Below are 19,814 nucleotides of genomic sequence, written 5' to 3' on the forward strand. Positions count from 1 at the left end.
TGAACTTAGGTGCTCAGGAAGGATGGAGAAAGATAAGCTTTAAAAATTACCTTAATATATAGGTTATTAACCCATGTAAGTGTCTGAAACAAATCTGACCAATCTGAAGTTACAATATCTCTTCATAAACAATATGTAAAATATGGCTAACTAAAGACTTCTACATGAGATGGAAATAGTTAAAAACAAATGTATGAAAAAAGATCATTTGTTCTTAATTTTTTTATATTAGATAATATAACGTGAGCTACGCCGGAATATTTTCATGAGATTTGTTTTTGTTTTTTTTGTAAATTATCTATACCCCTCAGTCTCTCTTTCTTTCGTCGTATTGTGCATCGTTTTCATTGCAAGAAAATAATATGCATACTATCTCTAACTAACCATATACGTTATAAGATAACCAACGTATAAGAATAGTTTATTTTGTGTTAAAATCAAATGTTGATCAAATGAGATTAAAAAAATAGCAGGATCATCATTTTCAAACATATTTGTTTTACTTAAGGAACGTCGTCTATCTGCATGTTTCAAATTGTCAAAAGAAAAAGTATAATATTATCGTTAATTGAAAAAAGAAAGAAAAACAGAGAAAAAATAACTCTAAATTATTACACATACAAAACTACATGCATAATGTCACAAAAATACGGAAATGTGAAAAACATGACCAATATTTTACTAGCTTAGATCTTTTGTAACAAAGAAAGCATCGCGAAATAATAAAACATTTAAATAAGGGGGAACTGAAAGAAATGTAATTAAATGAGTATATATATCCAAAAAGTAGGAAAGATAAATGCATATATAAAACAAATCTGGTAAATTTGGCATGGATGAATTCATTAATGCCAACTGCTGACAAATGGAAAATTTTCAATTATGGGACTGAAAGACTGACAATTTCTGTAAATAGATAATCATAAAAACATATATAATTATATGCAAACCACGGGGGGCTACTTCGATATTGTTTTGGTAGGGGTGTGCCATTTTTGCGTCAAAAAACGTACCCATTTTAATATAACATTCACTGAAACTCAGTACCTATAGTTATATAAATATTTATAAGAACGAATGACCTATATTTATATACAATATTTAAAAGAGGGACGAAAGATACCAGAGGGACAGTCAAACTCATAGATCGAAAACAAACTGACAACGCCATGGCCAAAAATCAAAAGACAAACAGACAAATAATAGTACAGATGACACAACATAGAAAACTAAAGACTAAGCAACACAAACCCCACCAAAAACTGGGGGTGATCTCAGGTGCTCCGGAAGGGTAAGCAGATCCTGCTCCACATGTGGTACCCGTCGTGTTACTTATGTTATTACAAATCCGGTAAAAATTTTCTAATTCGGTAGGTCACATTCGTGAAAAGGGAAGGGTATTGTAGTTACGACCTAAGGAACATATCCGATATCATCTGTGAAACGGTTATTCCATAACGGTCAACCAACTCGTGATGGCGTCCGTAAAATTTACGAAGGGATGATTTCAACTTCACCATTTGGACATCTTGGTTTAATAGCTTCCTTGTGAGCAGCAATCCTCTATCAAGGAAATCATGATAGGAAATACAAGCCCGGGAATATCGTATCAATTGGGAGATATATACTCCGTATGCAGGCGCTGCTGGAATGTTGCTACATAGAAATGGAAAGTTCACAATTGGGAAGCTGAAATCATCTCTTTTGTCGTAAAGTTTTGTTTTCAACCGACCCTCATTGTCAATTTCTAGATGTAAGTCAAGATATGAGGCAGACTTAACTGTATCTGTAGTATCCTTTATCTCTGGTTCGATGGGATAGATTCGTTCAACATAGTCACCAAATTTTGTATTATTTAGTGAGAGAACATCATCTATATAGCGGAACGTAAAGTTAAAGGATATTGCTAACTTCTTATCTTTCTTCCTAAGAAGTTCCTGTATGAAGTCAGCCTCATAATAATAAAGAAACAAGTCGGCAAGAAGAGGGGCACAATTGGTTCCCATAGGAATTCCGACAGTCTGTTGAAAAACACGTCCTCCAAACGTAACAAATATGTTGTCAATCAAGAGATCAAGCATCTTGATAATGTCAGTTTCAGAGAATTTTTTGTTTGAATCAGAGTGATTCTTTACAAAGTAGGATTTATCCCTCCCCAAGACAAGATACTTGTATCTACGTTCGCCATTCTTTTTAATGAAGAAAGTAATACCAACTATGACCCATGCTTATAAGCACTAAATCTATATCATCACTCATAAATCATTAATATACAGCCATTCTTAAGTTTTTATATATGAATTGACATCCAGAGTTCATTTGGGAACTTATTTGAAAGGTGAACTTTCAAATGAATTGATTTAATTTAATATAATAATTGACCATTAATAATGTAAGATTCTCAATAGCATATTTATATATGATATGTAGATCATACCCCAAATCAATATACAGTTATCAAACGTAAATGCATTTTAATATAGGATGTCATTAAAAAGGAGGGTCATTTCTATATAAAATATTGCAAAATTATGACCCATATTTTTGGCACATCCCCGTACACCCAATAATAGGAAGTAACCCCCCGTGATGCGACCACTTTAAGTTTCATTAGTAAAATCTATGCATTTTTACGACAAACCAAAGTCAGGTTAACAAATTCATTACAGTTAATAAAGCTTGGCAAATATAAGCTTGAACACTTGGAACTTTCTTTGGAACAAAGTAAATATCGTATTATTAAGGGGAACGTCGTGTAACGCTCACTAATAAAAACATTGTTCGTCGGAATAAACGTGTCTCATACTCTTTGTGTATCAGTACATTGTTTAAAAGGTTTAAATTGTCACATTTTCAAGGTCGATGAGAGATTAATGCGTTACACGAGTAAAAGATCTACAGCTTAATGATAATTTGATATTGTAAAGTATTATTTATTCATGTCTAAAATATTAAAGAAACAAATTTTCAGGCTTATTTTGGAAAACGCTTGGGTAAAACTGAAAGAGATATAGTGTAACTTGTGGAGGTTGTTCTCGCATTTGGAACCTTCTCAAATGAGACTTTGCATCGAACTTGTAATAGTATTTTGTACACTGTTTTTTTTTCGTTTTTCGTTCATTCTGATTTTTATCGGAATATGTAAAATTAGAAAACAATATTTTATACCACCGACGCTAGGCGAAGGGGTCATTAAGGTTGACCCTTGTCCGTTTGTAAGTACGTCCCGAAATTGATTTCGGTTCTCTAACTTTAATTTGCTTCAACTAAATGTTATGAAGTTTATACACAATGATTATTGCAACCAAACACATATCAATATTTTGATAGACGACGTTGACAGAACTACTTTTTGTAACCAATGTAAACAAGATGGCGGCGATAACACAAACCGGTTCAGCGTTAAAAATATTTATTTTCACTTCACGTTCATCGTCAAATTAAATTATAAACACAAAACATTTATTTGAAAGAAAATAAGATATTCTTTTAGTTTATTTTTTTCGGATAGCAAATTTCATGTAGTATATTTTTTGTCGTTAACCAAAAAAATTATTCATGCGCCAGGTCAATTCAATGCCACAAATTTACAATTTACGTGTAATAGAGGTTATCAAATTCCTTATCTCTATATTCAATGAATTATAAGGATTACACGCATTTTTAAAGGAATTTATTGGTGTATAAACTGGACCAAGTCACTCACAAACATATCATAAAAGTCCTTCGGACTTTTATTTGTTTGTGAGTGAATTGGTCGAGTTTATACACCAATAAATTCCTTTCAAAAGTCGTTTAATCCTATAGTAAATAACAGCATATATGGTGCTTAATATATGAAAAGTACAAATAAGTTTGTTCATGAAAAAGTGTCAGCAAAGGTACGTAACTCGTAAATTACTATCGGCACCGCTTCGTCAGAAATATCGACACATCGAAGTGGCACATTTGCGTATTACAGCGTATTGAGTGGCACAAATTTGACACGGGCCAGTTTATAAAAAGCCTCATCACATATTCTAAATTCAGCATAGGTTCCCCAGAAGTTAAGAAAGAAATTTCAACTGATGTGTTGAAAAAACTTGACGCGACGAGTGATGACCTTTGGTTTGTAGGCTTCGTATTCTAATTCAGTACGCTTAATCAAAACAATTTTTATGTGAGAACTTCTAAAAAGTATACACAATTGGCATTTGTAACGTACAGCATGCTTTGGTTTCATTTGATATGACTTTTTGGAGGAAACAGAGTCGTTTCAGTTGAAGAAAAATAGCCCCTAAAAATGACACTTTAAAATAACCCGCTACGCGGGTTATTCAGTGTGCACCACATTTTTTATGTTATTTCTTCATAGACAGAAAAAATATTACAGTCATTCCTTATAATTTAATTCTAAATTCCATTTTAAACCGGGGTGAATCATGAAAAAACGTTGACGACGTCACGGTCACATGACTAAATTATGTCTATGAGCTGATAAACGCTACGCAGGTTATTCAGTGTGCACCACATTTTTTATGTTATTTCTTCATAGACAGAAAAAATATTACAGTCATTCCTTAAATAAATTTTGGGTTTCGAGCATCACTTAACAATGCTTCAAGACACATAAACAAGAGACATTGCGTTCAGTGGAAAATATTTCATGTATTATCATGACGACAACATATTAACAATGAATACTATAGGTAGGTTCTATAAGAATAATTTCCGGGACTTTGGGATTGTGCCTTTATTATTCTATGAATTTGGGATTGGGTCTTAATTTGTACGGTTATTAGGAATTTGCACTAATCGGGACTCGGAATTTAATAATATTTTTTGGGAGCGGGGAAAGACCGCTTTATTTTTTCGGGACTTCAGTATGACACTCCCTTATTCCCCCTTGTATAATAGAGGCCGTTTGAAATAAAAGTTGGGGAAATGCTAACTGCCATTAGATAATAAGGGTATATGGATAGGGACAAAAATGTTGCCTTGCAGCATACCACCGACGGCATCCTGAAAGCGTTGTTACAAGGATTTTAATGTGCAGAGAGAGGGCATTCTCCCTACACGAGGTATCTGATTTAATATCCACATTATAACATGACATGGCTGCGTACTTTTACATCCATTAATATGGACACGATTAAGCTTTCAGAGAAAGGAAACATTTAGGCTTCATATGGACACGTTTGGGAGATTGGACACGTTTGGGAGATTGGACACGTTTGGGCGTTTATAAAAATGACACGCTTTTGCGCCCTTTTACAAGTAGACATATTTTGAAGTTCAGTGACGTCATATGGACACGTTTGGGGGGATGGACACGTTTCTGAGTGTTACATATATTGGTCTTTTGGAAAATGTTGTTTGTGCTGTATTTAGACCCCTCTACCAAGAAATTTGTTTTGCATGCACACGTATAAAAATTGCGGTTTTTATCCAACGCAATCATAGGTTTGAACGTTGTTTTCAATTTAGACTTGTTTATATTTTTTCGTTTGGGCTTGTATTATATTTGCCTTCGGGTTTATATGATCCGTTCATCCTATTTCGACTCTTCAAAATTCAAGAGTCAATCCCAAATTGAGGTAAATTATATGGCCTTCCAAATACCGTTTCGATTCCTAACATCACTGAAGAGACATTAATTGTCGAAATCCGGATATGGTGTACAAATTTTTGCACCTCATGTTTGCGGTATACCATCTTTTCCGCAAGTTTTTTGTTTTCTATTTGGCATTAGATTAAAATTAAGATCCATTTTGTTACATCTGTGATCCGTTTATTTGGCAATCGCCATGGCAGTCAGCAGGGTTTAAGAACATCCGTTGTTCGACCTGCTAGTCAAATGCGTTTTGTTAAAATATACTTTTTCACTTTTTGGTCTTTTGGAAAATGTTGGTTGTGCTGCATTTAGACCCCTCTACCAAGAAATTTGTTTTGCATGCACACGTATAAAAATTGTGGTTTTTATCAAACGCAATCATAGGTTTGAACGTTGTTTTCAATTTAGACTTGTTTATATATATATATATATATATCTATAAAAAGGACCAATCAGCAAATTTAATATGTGCCAGAAGTGTCTAAAATAGCAACAATCGAAATTCAATCTATCTAGGCGTGGATCAATTGAAAAAAACTGATGCAGTTACTAAATAAACTAATATAAATGCCTAAGAATATAACTTTAACACACTAATAGTTATATTTTACATATTCACGCAGTTTTTCGAAAATCGGATGCTAATACGAAGTTTTTGCAGCTTATCGTACATGTCCTTTAAATATATTTTTGCAGCTAATTGTACATTGCATTTTATAGATCGAAACAAATAATTGTGTTAGTTAAAAAGTATGAAGGTCAATCAGTACATGCAAAGCAAAAACACACAAAAAGCAAAGGAACATTGAGGCCTTCAACATAGAGCGAAACAACTATAACCTCTCTGCAAGTTTAAGACGGCCCCTAGCACCGGCTTGAGCGAAATTCTTTGCAAAAATAATTTGGATAGACTTTGTAAGATGTAACATCACCCTATCTTGCCCGGTCAAAAAAGAACATACTGGAAAGTAGTGCATATTTAAAACAAAATAGTTCCTACGCATATAGTTTATATTTCGAATAAAAATCTACAATAGAATTGAGAAAATAAACAAACACACCGCAATACGCACAGTAAAACTCAGTTTAAAAGAAGCCCGAGTCTGATGTCAGAATAGGTAACAGAAGAAAATAATCAAAATGACAATGATACATAAATTAACAAGGACTACTAGCAATTACTGATATGCCAGCTTCAGACCTCAATTAAACTGATTGAAAGATTATGTCTTCATCATATGAACATTAAGCACAATCCCTCCCGTTAGGGGTTTAGTATCATACCGTCATAAAATATATGAAAAGAATATAACCCGTATCATGCCAACAACTGCTTTTAGAATAAATGTGTTTATTTCCGATGTAAAGACCCTATGAGTGAATCAATATTGATTCCAAAATATGCCATCTTTAATGAACTGACAACAGTATCGTAATTATATCCCTTCTTGATTAGTCTGTTTAAAGGTTTGGTTAGCTTTTGAAGTGAATGACGACATTTTTGTGCTTTGTATAGAATATTACCATAAAATATTGGATGTGAAATACATTAACGTATAAGATGTCTGCATGTTGATTTATATTTACGAATAATGTCCTTGTATCGATGATAAAATTTTGTAAATATTTTGACTAGTTTGTGATATCGGAAACACTGGTGTAATAATTTTTCAGTAATACAGAGATTTCTTACGTTAAAATCATATACGTGTAACATACACGAGCGAATCGAACAACTTGAGATATATAAACATCATAAGATGGTGACAAGGGGACGTCACCATCTAAAAATGGATAATTAACAAAAGGAAATGAAAAATCATCTCTTTTATCGTAAATTGTGGTATTAAGCTTCCCGTTAAAGATATAGATAACAAGATCCAGGAAAGGGCAGTGTTCATTGTTATAAATAGCTTTATCTAAAGTCAGTTCAGCAGGACAAATCTCTTTAGTGTACGTACTAAAGTCGTAATTATTGAGAGCCAATATATCATCCAAATATCTAAAAGTGTTATTAAATTTTTGTATCAGATGTTGTTTCAATGGGTCATAAAACTCATAACAATACAGAACAGGCCCACAATAAGTGGTGCACAGTTAGTCCCCATTGGAATTCCGATAACTTGACGATATACGAAATCTATATAGCGAACAAAAATGTTTTCTAGTAAAAATTCAAGTGCAGTTATCGTTTCAAAGCAGGTTCAATTGACAAAGTTCTTTTGTTTGTTGTTACAAAAAAATGACCTAAAAGAGTTTGAACATATATATTCACATTCTGACTTTTTAAATGCCCATTTAATTAGATGCGTGATTATTTCTTAATGAGATAATGAGGCAAAGTGGTATATAGGGTAGAAAAATCAGAACTTTGAACAGATTTGAAATCACCAATATAAGCATGCAATTTATCAAGTACTTCCAACGAATTTTTGACACTCCAAAAGTAATTAATTCCACTATTTTCAAAGGCCTTATTTGAACAACTCATTACCAGGTTTTTGATTGTACCAAGTGTACTAGTAAGTAGAATAGACAGTTTAGTAGTGGAACAATGGCTTGAAGACGAAATAAATCTTTATTTGTAAGGTGTTTTGTGCAGCTTCGGAAGCGAGTACAAAGTTGGAACTTTCATTGTATTTGGTTCTGCTTGTTTAGAGGTAGCTAAAAGTTTATGTTTGTTACAGATGTCATTTTCCGAAAATGGAGTCAGTTTGAATGTTGGTGAATTCGTGATTTCTTTTTGCAGAATCTCAATGTAAAATTTACGTCAAACAATAATGATATTATTGGCAGCCTTATCAGCCAGGACAAAAACAAATTTCTTGGAGAGTTCTTTTAGCTTATGTTTGATACGAGAAATAGGGCTAATATGGTTGTTGTTAGGAGTAAAATGTTCTTTAAAATGTTTAATACGAATATCAACTATGTCAATTACTGAATTAAAAAAAAGAACCAAGGATTTTTTGTCAGCTTTTTCTCGTTTTATCCATTTCGTACAGTAAGTACGGAGTGAGTCTTGGATGATGTTACGACATTCATTCTAATTAATAATTGACGGTGGACGATATTTAGGTCCAGTACTAAGGAAAGATTTCTAACGGTCCAGGACGATATTAACATCTTTACACACCTCGCTATAATTAAAATTTGTTTTATAAACAAGAAGAATGTAATTTATGATAGAAAAATGGATACTTACTTTTGTATTCATTTGGTACGGACTAGACATGAAATTAAACTTTATAAAGACTATAAAATTTCAATCGATAACAATTTATTTCGCTTTATTTATATAGTTTAGTTGTAGTTTCATTGGAGTATAGGCTACTTTGGTTTTTCTTGTGGTAGCTTGTTCGCCTTTCGTGTGACAAGCCGATCGTTGGTTCGATTCCATGTTGGTCAAACCAAGAACTTTTAAAATGATATTTACAGCTTCTTCGCGCAGCACACTGTATTTTGACTGTTCGACTTGGAGTTAAAATAATGTGTCTGAGTAGGAAATATATCTTCATGTGAACTGTAACCTTGAAAGCTAGCAAGTTGACAAAAACAGGGTCAGTCTAGAACAAAGTAGGATGACAGTATTATTAGGCAACACTCAATCAATCTCATAAAATAAAACAGACAATTACTCGTCTGAATGCAAGGAATGACGAATAAACTTTATCATAATTCTTCAAGAAAGCGTTGGCCTTCAGTGATCTTCAGTTTTGAAGTTATTATAAACACACAATGGGTTATTGTCCCCGAAAGTCACCTCGTGCGTCCGTCTGCAAGTCTTTCCGATCTTGTGAGCTGTCTCACACTTACAATTCAGAACAGGTTTTTATAAAAATGTATGACGAAGAAGATTTTTGTTTTGTCAGCAATGTCTCTGACGAGTTGGAAAATCAGTGCTGATCAATTCATTTTGAAGGAACATTCCCTTTGGAAATAGAAATTATTATCAAAGGTTTATATCAGCAATGTGAATTCGAAAATCAGTGCCGATCAATTATGTTAACAATAGTTATGCCCTTGCAAATATATATGGAAAATTGCACTGTTAGCGCTCTCAAGCTGCTTTAATTTCTAATAGTACTTTTATGAAATTTATATTAAAGATTATTATAAGTAATGTTACGGAGGAGATTGAACACGAGCGGTAATTAGATAATGGTACAGGAGTTTTTTGTCTTTAAAACATGAATTTTATTGAACATTGTATTGTTAGCGCTCTCAATATAATAAAAATAATAAGATGTTGTATGATTTCCAATGAGACAACAATCCACCAGAGACCGAATGACGTAGATGTAAACTACTAAAGGGCACCTGATGGCCTTCATCAATGAACAAAACCTATACCGAATAGTATGCTATAAATTTCCCCAAATTGACAACATACAATCAAATTAAACGAAAATACCAACGGCCTGATTTATGAGCAAAACAATAAACAAAAAACATATATGATAAACGGAGACCAACGACAACCACTGATTAACATGCTTTTGAATTAGACTGGCTCATACAGAATGTTTCGGGGTTAAACAGGTTACCGTGCGCTCATCCCTTCCCCAACTTGGGACAGTGGGGGTAGCAGCACAATATGAGAGCAAACTATAAAAATCAGTTAAAAAGGGCTCGACTCATCAAATCGACACAAAGAAAATAAGAAGATAAGAAAAGACTAAAGACACAAAGTACCGATATAAGAGTACTCGTTACTAAAGGCTACTTTAAAGCCAATTACAACTAAGAAATAAATCATGTTTCCTTGACTAAAATCGATAGATTAAGTTTAAAGACATTATAAACAGCCTGAAAAAACAAAACAATGTGCAATGCCAAAATATATATATATATTTCCATATGTTTAAATGTTTACTATAGACCTTCTCTACTGTTTAAGAAACAATCTGCACAACCCAGCCATTTGCCTCTTTGATTCATTTTTTAAACTGAACACCTCACATCTAAGGCACCTTTGTGAAATAGCCTTGTGTAATAAAAGCTTGCAGTTTAACAAAAATCTTGATGTACAGTATTTCATCAAATATCTCTGTTTCATTGATTACAAAATATCAAAGAAGAATATTAAGTAAACTTTATATGAAAAAATAATTATAGAATAACTAATCTTAAAGTGCGAATTTAAAAGTTTTTTAAAGAGTTACCGAACAACGCAACAACTGACGAATGCGCGTAGCGAATTAATCAATAATTAGTACTAGTAATTGTTTCCAATAAGCTTTATTTTGATTTTTTGAAATCAATGACATATTCTATTTAAAAATAAAACCCTTATTATTCACTTTTTTACGAATTGTAAGAATAAGAGCTCAAACAAGATAATTTTCCACTTCATTTAGATTTTATGGGTACATTTGTAAAGCCCATAGAATTACTGTCAGGCACTGGAACCATATACATAACACATTTTAACCTGTGTATATCTTTGACTAAAGTTTCATGGATGGTTCCCTTAGATAAGTAATAGTCTAAAATCGTATGCATCAAATAACTTTAAGTTGGCTCTAAATAGTTATCAAAGGTACCAGTCTTATAATTTGATACGCCAGACGCGCGTTTCGTCTACATAAGACTCATCAGTGACGCTCAGATCAAAATAGTTTGAAACCCAAAACAAGTACAAAGTTGAAGAGCATTGACGACCCAAAATTCCAAAAAGTTGTGCCAAATACGTCTAAGGTAATCTATGCCTGGAATAAGAAAATCCTTAGTAATTCGAATAATTCATACTTTTGTAAAGGTACCAGGCTTATAATTTGATACGTCCTTCGTCCAAACTAAGGAAATATTTAGGTTGAATGTTAATTGAACCTTTCTGTTTTAACTGTTTGATATGTTAACTCATCGCATTAACATATAGTGATAACTATGATAAATAAAGGCAACAGTAGTATACCGGTGTTCAAAAGTCATAAATCGATTGAGAGAAAACAAATCCGGGTAACAAACTAAAACCGAGGGAAACACATCAACTATCAGAGGAAAACAAAGGAACAACAGGAACACTGAAGTGCACAAAAAAAAACGCCAACATACATAGAAACGAACTATTTAATAACAACTGTCATATTCCTGACTTGGTACAGGACATTTTAAGAAAAAAATGGTGGGTTGAACCTGGTTTTAAGGCTAGCCAAACCTCCCGCTTATATGACAATGTTAAAAAATATCGCTAAAATTACAACACTACGTGACAAAAATACAGCACAAACAAACGCAAGAACACTCATCACAGAGAAACGCACAAACAAATAATATAATAGTCGACACAACATACAAACCGCAAAACAACAACGAACATCTTCCATCAACGATAGACACCACAGGACATCACAAACAGTGACGCACTTACGTAACGAACATGCAATCTCGAACTTTATACAATTATTTTCACGAATCCAGTCCAAACAATTTTCATGACAATGATGGTATTGAAAGGCTGTTTTATAATTATTTGGACTACAAACGATAAGACATAACACATTATCCAACCGAAACATAACAGAAACATCAAAAAGAAATACATGAATGTTGGATGTACAAAATACCGAGACACCTTCGTATAGCAATGCAAATTCACACTCGGTATAACAGTCATCTTCGGGTATAGGTCACGTTCGGTATTTAGCAGACAGACGAGTTAGTTTAGATACAGACACATCGTATCGATCAACCAATTCGTGATGGTGTCCATAACATTTACGGAGTGTCATTTTAATCTTTCCTCCTAATAACTGTGTTGGAGCAGTTTCTGCGTATGGAGCACACTCCTGTATATGAAGTCAGTATAGTGTGAACATGCACGAGCATAACGTATAAATTGAGATATGTAAACACCATACGACTAAGCAGGGGGTATGCTACTGCTGAGAAATGGGAAATTGATAGTTGAAATCATCCCGTTTGTCATAGATTTTAGTGTGAAGTCGTCCATCTGTGTCTATATTGATGAAAAGATCAGAGTATGAAGCAGTCTTTCTTGTATCAGTAGTATCCTTAATTTCAAGTTCACTGGGATATATGCGATGCAAGTACTGACTGAAATATGGGTTATTCAGTGATAGGACATCATCAATATATCTGAAAGTAAAATTAAAGAATTTTGTAAGGTGCTTTTTCTTTTTGTCTTTTAGAAGTTTCTGAATGAATTCTGCTTCATACGAGTACAAAAACAAGTCGGCCAGTGAGGTTCACAATTAGTACCCATTGGAATACTGACTGTCTGTTGAAATATCAATCCTCAATAAACTCATCATAGATACCAGTATTAAAATTTGAACGACAGACGCGCGTTTCGTCTACAAAAAACTCATCAGCGACACTCGAATCAAGAAAGTAAAAAAGGCAAAAAAAAGTACGAAGTTGAAGAGCATTGAGGTCCCTAAAATCCGAAAGGTTTTCCAATTAAAGCTAAGGTAATCTATTCCTGGGGTAGAAATTCCTTAGTATTTAAACAGTCATTTTATAAATGCAACGATATCAATGATAATGCATGTCAACACTGAAGTGCTGACTACTGGGCTAGTGATAAATGATGATTTTTATTCGTAATTTTATGGTACAGAAAACATCACTATATGCTACATCTATTGTCAAAAATGTTGTTTTTTAATCGTATAAACTTCCAAGGTTGTTGATAAATCAATTACAAAATTAACTTTTTTCAACATTTAATTAGCATTCTTACAATACAGTCAGTTTAGTTGTATCTTCTATGAATATATATATCTACCCGCACAAATAGAATTCCGTTTTTTGTCGCCTTCCATCCCGATCTGACAAATATTTCATCTACTTTCCGCAAGCACTGGAGTCTTATTGAATATAACTATTCCTTAAAAGAAATTTGTCCGTCACCTCCTGTTATTGCTTATCGCAGACCCAAAAATCTCAAAGATATACTTCTAACATCTAAAGTAAAAAAACAAGAGACCTCTAAAATCGTGTGTTACAAACAATGCAAAAGAAGCAATTGTAAGTGCTGTAAAGTTGCCAACACTGAAAACTCTTTCACCAGCACAGTAACAAAGAAGCGATACAACATCTATGTAACATTTATTTGTTAAACCGAAAATTGTATTTATATTCTTACTTGTGGAACTTGCAAGCTGCAATTTGTTGGCGAAACGGAAACTAGATTCAACATCAGACTTAATAATCACTGGTCATTTTATACCAAAGGAAGAAACTGCCCAATCACGTTACACCTCTTAAGAACAAGACATACTTTTTAAAATATCACCTTTCAAATAATAGCGGTAAACAAAAATTGGGACAATCACAATAGAAGACAGAGAGAGAGCTATTTTGAATACATAAAATATAACAACTATTTTTATAACACTCATTAGCGTGTTAACATTACATTCTTAGGCATTTATATGATTTAATTTAGTAACTGTATCAGTTTATTTTCTATCTGATTCACGCCTAGTTAGATTGAATGTTGATTGTTGCTATTTTTAGATAGATATATATATATAATTCATCTCAAATTTAGCCCAACAATTTTAGATCTGTAAATTTGCGCTCGCAAATTTTTTATCTTCCCTCAGCGGGATTTGAACCCTTGCTTCTGTCACATCGTGGCAAATAATATTTATGTTCATGTCGCGAAGACTAAATCACTTTGATAAACGGTATTTTCAAATATATTTATAAAACACAAAAAGCCGCTTTTACATGTCTGGCGTTCCAGGTATCTTTGTGAGTTATTTCACTTTGATTAAAACAATTAAACAGGTGACTGCTAATTTAAAGAAAAATGAGCATATATTGTACTTTTGTAGGGTCAACAACGATCCAAATGCAGTCAATTGTTTCTACACCGTATGTTGCTTCAACTCAAACGAGTGTAAGAGTAGAATCACCAGTGACGTCAGCAGCTGGTAAGACAACAACTGCAGGTGGGCCATCGTCAGCAAAAAGCACAATGATCGTGTCATCAGCGAAATCCACTGAAGGAATGTCTAGTAAAAAAACAACACCTTTTGGCAAAACGAAAGCTACAACTACGACAGGAGAAGTCAAACTTACGACTGGTATTATTTCATCAGAGGTAGTTACTTCCCCTGTGCCCTCTACTGTGGAAACAACCATAAAGAAAACAAGTAGACAATCTACTCCTATTGTTGCAACAACCGAAACATCAGTGAAAATAACAAATGAACAGTCCACTGAAAAGATTATATCAAAGCACACTGCAACTTCGAGAGGGTCTACAAAACAAGTGACTCCAATAGGTATGCAGCTGATTTATTTTTATTCATTAGTATATTAAACTGTAGAACTGACAAGTGTTTGCTGTTAAAACTACTCTAATCCTGGATTGCCATTTGTCTATTTGCATGAATCTGCAAACAAAAATATGTATGTAGGCTCAACTCAAACAATTATGAAGTATCGAATATATTTATTGCCAAGAAAAAAAACAGCATACTGTTTAAATCATTGTTGTTCAGAAATACATAATTGGTCGTGAGCTTTTACTATATTTCTAAATAAAATTATATTACATAAGTTAAGTCTCTATAGTGAAAAAAAACTATTGGTTGTTATATGTAATATCTGATGAACAGCAATCCAAACAAATTAGAAAAATTAAAAAAAAATCTCTCAATGTGTATTTGTAGGTATCTAAGTCATTGCTGAATTAATACTTGATACATAAGTATTCATACGAAACTTGATAGTCATTATATAGAGATTAACTAAATTTTGTATTTTCTGTTGATCTTGAGAAATTGACTTAAGACAAAGGTATAATACTTGATAGCTAGATTTATTGTATTGGAGTGTTATTCATATGTGTATGAGTATGAAACTTCTGCAGGTACAACGACTGAAATGAAAGTACTAAGTGTTGTATCGACGACAAGTGCAGTCCCATCGCTTAGGCCAACGGGTAAGTTGGAACATATAATTACACTTGGTACTTCTCATCAAAAGATCAAATATCTTACACCGTCTTTAGACAAATATATTCCATGCTCATCATTATAAAATATTTAAAACATCTAAAACTATAACTAAACATATCGCCAACCTATAAAGTTGTAACCTTGAATACAAATTTCATCATTGAACCCAGTTGACATAATAATAAATAGGTGAATTTGAACACTTGTTTTAATAGTTTCAAGTGGTCCGAGTACACAGTTATCGTCCTTTGATTTTCGTTGTCCACGAATATAGTCCCTAGTGTGGACAGTGTGTTACTTGCTAATTTATTTTATACGCCTTCCAAATTTATTTCTCGATGTTTTATGACTCAAATAGCAAGTAGGGGGGTGAAATGACACTGTAAAAAAATTTGAATTTCAAAGTAAAGTAGTGATTTGGTCCAGCTGAAAAATGTTAAAAATTAGCACTTCGGAAGCTGTCAAAAGATTTGAAGACCCCCTTAACATAAAATTGTCCATATTTTGAGTTAGAGCCGAAAGAGTTTTCTATAATTTTGATATAATTTGTCCCAAAAGTAGTACAACACGCTGTAAAAATATTATTGAGAAAGCGCAGGTGGGATTTTTTTAATTTTCATTTATTGTCTAAAAGAAATGCACTACGAAATAACTGTGTACTCGGACCTAAGAGGTGAAATCAGGAAATATAGAATCTGTACTTTGGCAACTTCCCCGAATGATTTGATGGTGTCAATTTGTCAAAAAGCATAAAACTAAAGTATTTAAACTTTTATTTTATAGAATTTCTGCAAAAATGACCAATTTGGGCATTTTATGGTCAAAGTAGGCATTTTATAGCTTTTTCAATTTTGATGCATAAGTGGCATTCTGACTTTCTATCTGACAGGTTTTTATGTGTCAATATTTGTGTTTCTATGCTTCAATCCAGTTGTATTACTCATTTGTGAACTCTGAATCTACAGAAAAGAAGATTATCTCATACAATATGTGCAAAATGTGTTGTATATATGACCCTCGTCTAACGCCCTGTTTGGATCAAGTTAAATGTGAGGAGCTTGGAACATAAAAGTTGAAGTCCATAATAAAGACCTCACTAAATTTGTATAAAAAGCACTTAACAATGTCTTTTGTACCTGTTTCATGACACATAATGTCTTTCTTTTCTTCTGTAGGATAGCAAGTGGTTCAAATATAAGCCTGTTGAGACTAAAATTGCATGCATGTTTTTCACTAAAAAGTGAAAAATCTTTATATCAGACCATACTGTCTGCAATAAAGTTGAATGCAAGTGTCTTTTTGTGCTCAGATTTATTGTATCATGTCACCTGAGTATAGAAATGATAGAAAAGACACAAATTTTTATTTCCTATAGCTTCAATATGCATTTTTAAATGTAAATATGTGCTACGGCCTAAATTGACCCTAATTTATTTTCAGTCTTACTTAGCCTAAGACCCTTTTAAACTAATATGATATGTTATTTGTAAGTTTTCTTTCCATTTAAAGTACATTAAATACATATGTAAGGATTATTTATAACCAAAAAGCTTTACAAATTTAAAATTGCTGGAAAATATTACATCTTCATGTAAGGCCCACCCTTCATTGGAAAACCTCCATTATTAGGCACAGGCTCATATAAATTTGACTTTTTAATAATTATGATAAGTCTGATAAATCAAATGAGTACTCTATTGCTTTTAATACATAATATATTATATATTAAGGCATTTCAAAAGTATTTTTTTGCAATATTTTAATTTTTTAAGCCCCAAACGTTGATAGTTGAATTTTTTTCAATTTTAACGTCTAAATTTAACATGCAAAGTTGAATATAGAATTAGTCATATTGTCTTTAATATATATCCTATTGCCATGAAACTTTGTAAGCAGTCTTATAATTTATTAAGCTTTGGTCATACCAAGTTTCATTAAGATTGGTCAATTTTTTCTACCCTATTAGGTCCGAGTACACAGTTATCGTCCTTTGATTTTCGTTGTCCACGAATATAGTCCCTAGTGTGGACAGTGTGTTACTTGCTAATTTATTTTATACGCCTTCCAAATTTATTTCTCCATGTTTTATGACTCAAATAGCAAGTAGGGGGTGAAATGACACTGTAAAACAATTTGGGTCATGAATTTCAAAGTAAAGTAGTGATTTGGTCCAGCTGAAAAATGTTAAAAATTAGCACTTCGGAAGCTGTCAAAAGATTTGAAGACCCCCTTAACATAAAATTGTCCATATTTTGAGTTAGAGCCGAAAGAGTTTTCTATAATTTTGATATAATTTGTCCCAAAAGTAGTACAGCACACTGTAAAAATATTATTGAGAAAGCGCAGGTGGGATTTTTTTAATTTTCATTTATTGTCTAAGAGAAATGCACTACGAAATAACTGTGTACTCGGACCTAAGAGGTGAAATCAGGAAATATAGAATCTGTACTTTGGCAACTTCCCCGAATGATTTGATGGTGTCAATTTGTCAAAAAGCATAAAACTAAAGTATTTAAACTTTTATTTCATAGAATTTCTGCAAAAATGACCAATTTGGGCATTTTATGGTCAAAGTAAGCATTTTATAGCTTTTTCAATTTTGATGCATAAGTGGCATTCTGACTTTCTATCTGACAGGTTTTTATGTGTCAATATATGTGTTTCTATGCTTCAATCCAGTTGTATTACTCATTTGTGAACTCTGAATCTACAGAAAAGAAGATTATCTCATACAATATGTGCAAAATGTGTTGTATATATGACCCTCGTCTAACGCCCTGTTTGGATCAAGTTAAATGTGAGGAGCTTGGAACATAAAAGTTGAAGTCCATAATAAAGACCTCACTAAATTTGTATAAAAAGCACTTAACAATGTCTTTTGTACCTGTTTCATGACACATAATGTCTTTCTTTTCTTCTGTAGGATAGCAAGTGGTTCAAATATAAGCCTGTTGAGACTAAAATTGCATGCATGTTTTTCACTAAAAAGTGAAAAATCTTTATATCAGACCATACTGTCTGCAATAAAGTTGAATGCAAGAGTCTTTTTGTGCTCAGATTTATTGTATCATGTCACCTGAGTATAGAAATGATAGAAAAGACACAAATTTTTATTTCCTATAGCTTCAATATGCATTTTTAAATGTAAATATGTGCTACGGCCTAAATTGACCCTAAATTATTTTCAGTCTTACTTAGCCTAAGACCCTTTTAAACTAATATGATATGTTATTTGTAAGTTTTCTTTCCATTTAAAGTACATTAAATACATATGTAAGGATTATTTATAACCAAAAAGCTTTACAAATTTAAAATTGCTGGAAAATATTACATCTTCATGTAAGGCCCACCCTTCATTGGAAAACCTCCATTATTAGGCACAGGCTCATATAAATTTGACTTTTTAATAATTATGATAAGTCTGATAAATCAAATGAGTACTCTATTGCTTTTAATACATAATATATTATATATTAAGGCATTTCAAATATATTTTTTTGCAATATTTTAATTTTTTAAGCCCCAAACGTTGATAGTTGAAATTTTTTCAATTTTAACGTCTAAATTTAACATGCAAAGTTGAATATAGAATTAGTCATATTGTCTTTAATATATATCCTATTGCCATGAAACTTTGTAAGCAGTCTTATAATTTATTAAGCTTTGGTCATACCAAGTTTTATTAAGATTGGTCAATTTTTTCTACCCTATTAGGTCCGAGTACACAGTTATCGTCCTTTGATTTTCGTTGTCCACGAATATAGTCCCTAGTGTGGACAGTGTGTTACTTGCTAATTTATTTTATACGCCTTCCAAATTTATTTCTCCATGTTTTATGACTCAAATAGCAAGTAGGGGGTGAAATGACACTGTAAAAAAATTTGGGTCATGAATTTCAAAGTAAAGTAGTGATTTGGTCCAGCTGAAAAATGTTAAAAATTAGCACTTCGGAAGCTGTCAAAAGATTTGAAGACCCCCTTAACATAAAATTGTCCATATTTTGAGTTAGAGCCGATGAAGTTTTCTATAATTTTGATATAATTTGTCCCAAAAGTAGTACAACACACTGTAAAAATATTATTGAGAAAGCGCAGGTGGGATTTTTTTAATTTTCATTTATTGTCTAAAAGAAATGCACTACGAAATAACTGTGTACTCGGACCAAGTACCACACCAGTATGTGATATATCAGAGGGAATGGTGTCCCCAACAACAATTCCATCTAGTGAAATAAAAGTAAATGATGACATGGCAAAGATAGAAAACTTACGACCATACCCATA

The 19,814-nt window shown here is 32.6% G+C and overlaps 1 protein-coding gene across 1 annotated transcript in view; it reads left to right on the forward strand.

Annotated features, from left to right (window-relative positions):
* The window catches only part of LOC127727795 (mucin-16-like), a 198,982-nt gene that overhangs the window by 97,007 nt on the left and 82,161 nt on the right, over nucleotides 1–19,814 (forward strand). The window contains exons 50-51 of the mRNA XM_052234911.1: nucleotides 14,401–14,853; nucleotides 15,444–15,515. Of these exons, the coding sequence (XP_052090871.1) occupies nucleotides 14,401–14,853; nucleotides 15,444–15,515 (525 nt within the window). The remainder of the gene's footprint in view (nucleotides 1–14,400; nucleotides 14,854–15,443; nucleotides 15,516–19,814) is intronic.

This window comes from Mytilus californianus, unplaced genomic scaffold (genome assembly GCF_021869535.1).
Source record: "Mytilus californianus isolate M0D057914Y unplaced genomic scaffold, xbMytCali1.0.p SCAF_2, whole genome shotgun sequence".
Classification (NCBI taxonomy): Eukaryota; Metazoa; Mollusca; class Bivalvia; order Mytilida; family Mytilidae; genus Mytilus; species Mytilus californianus.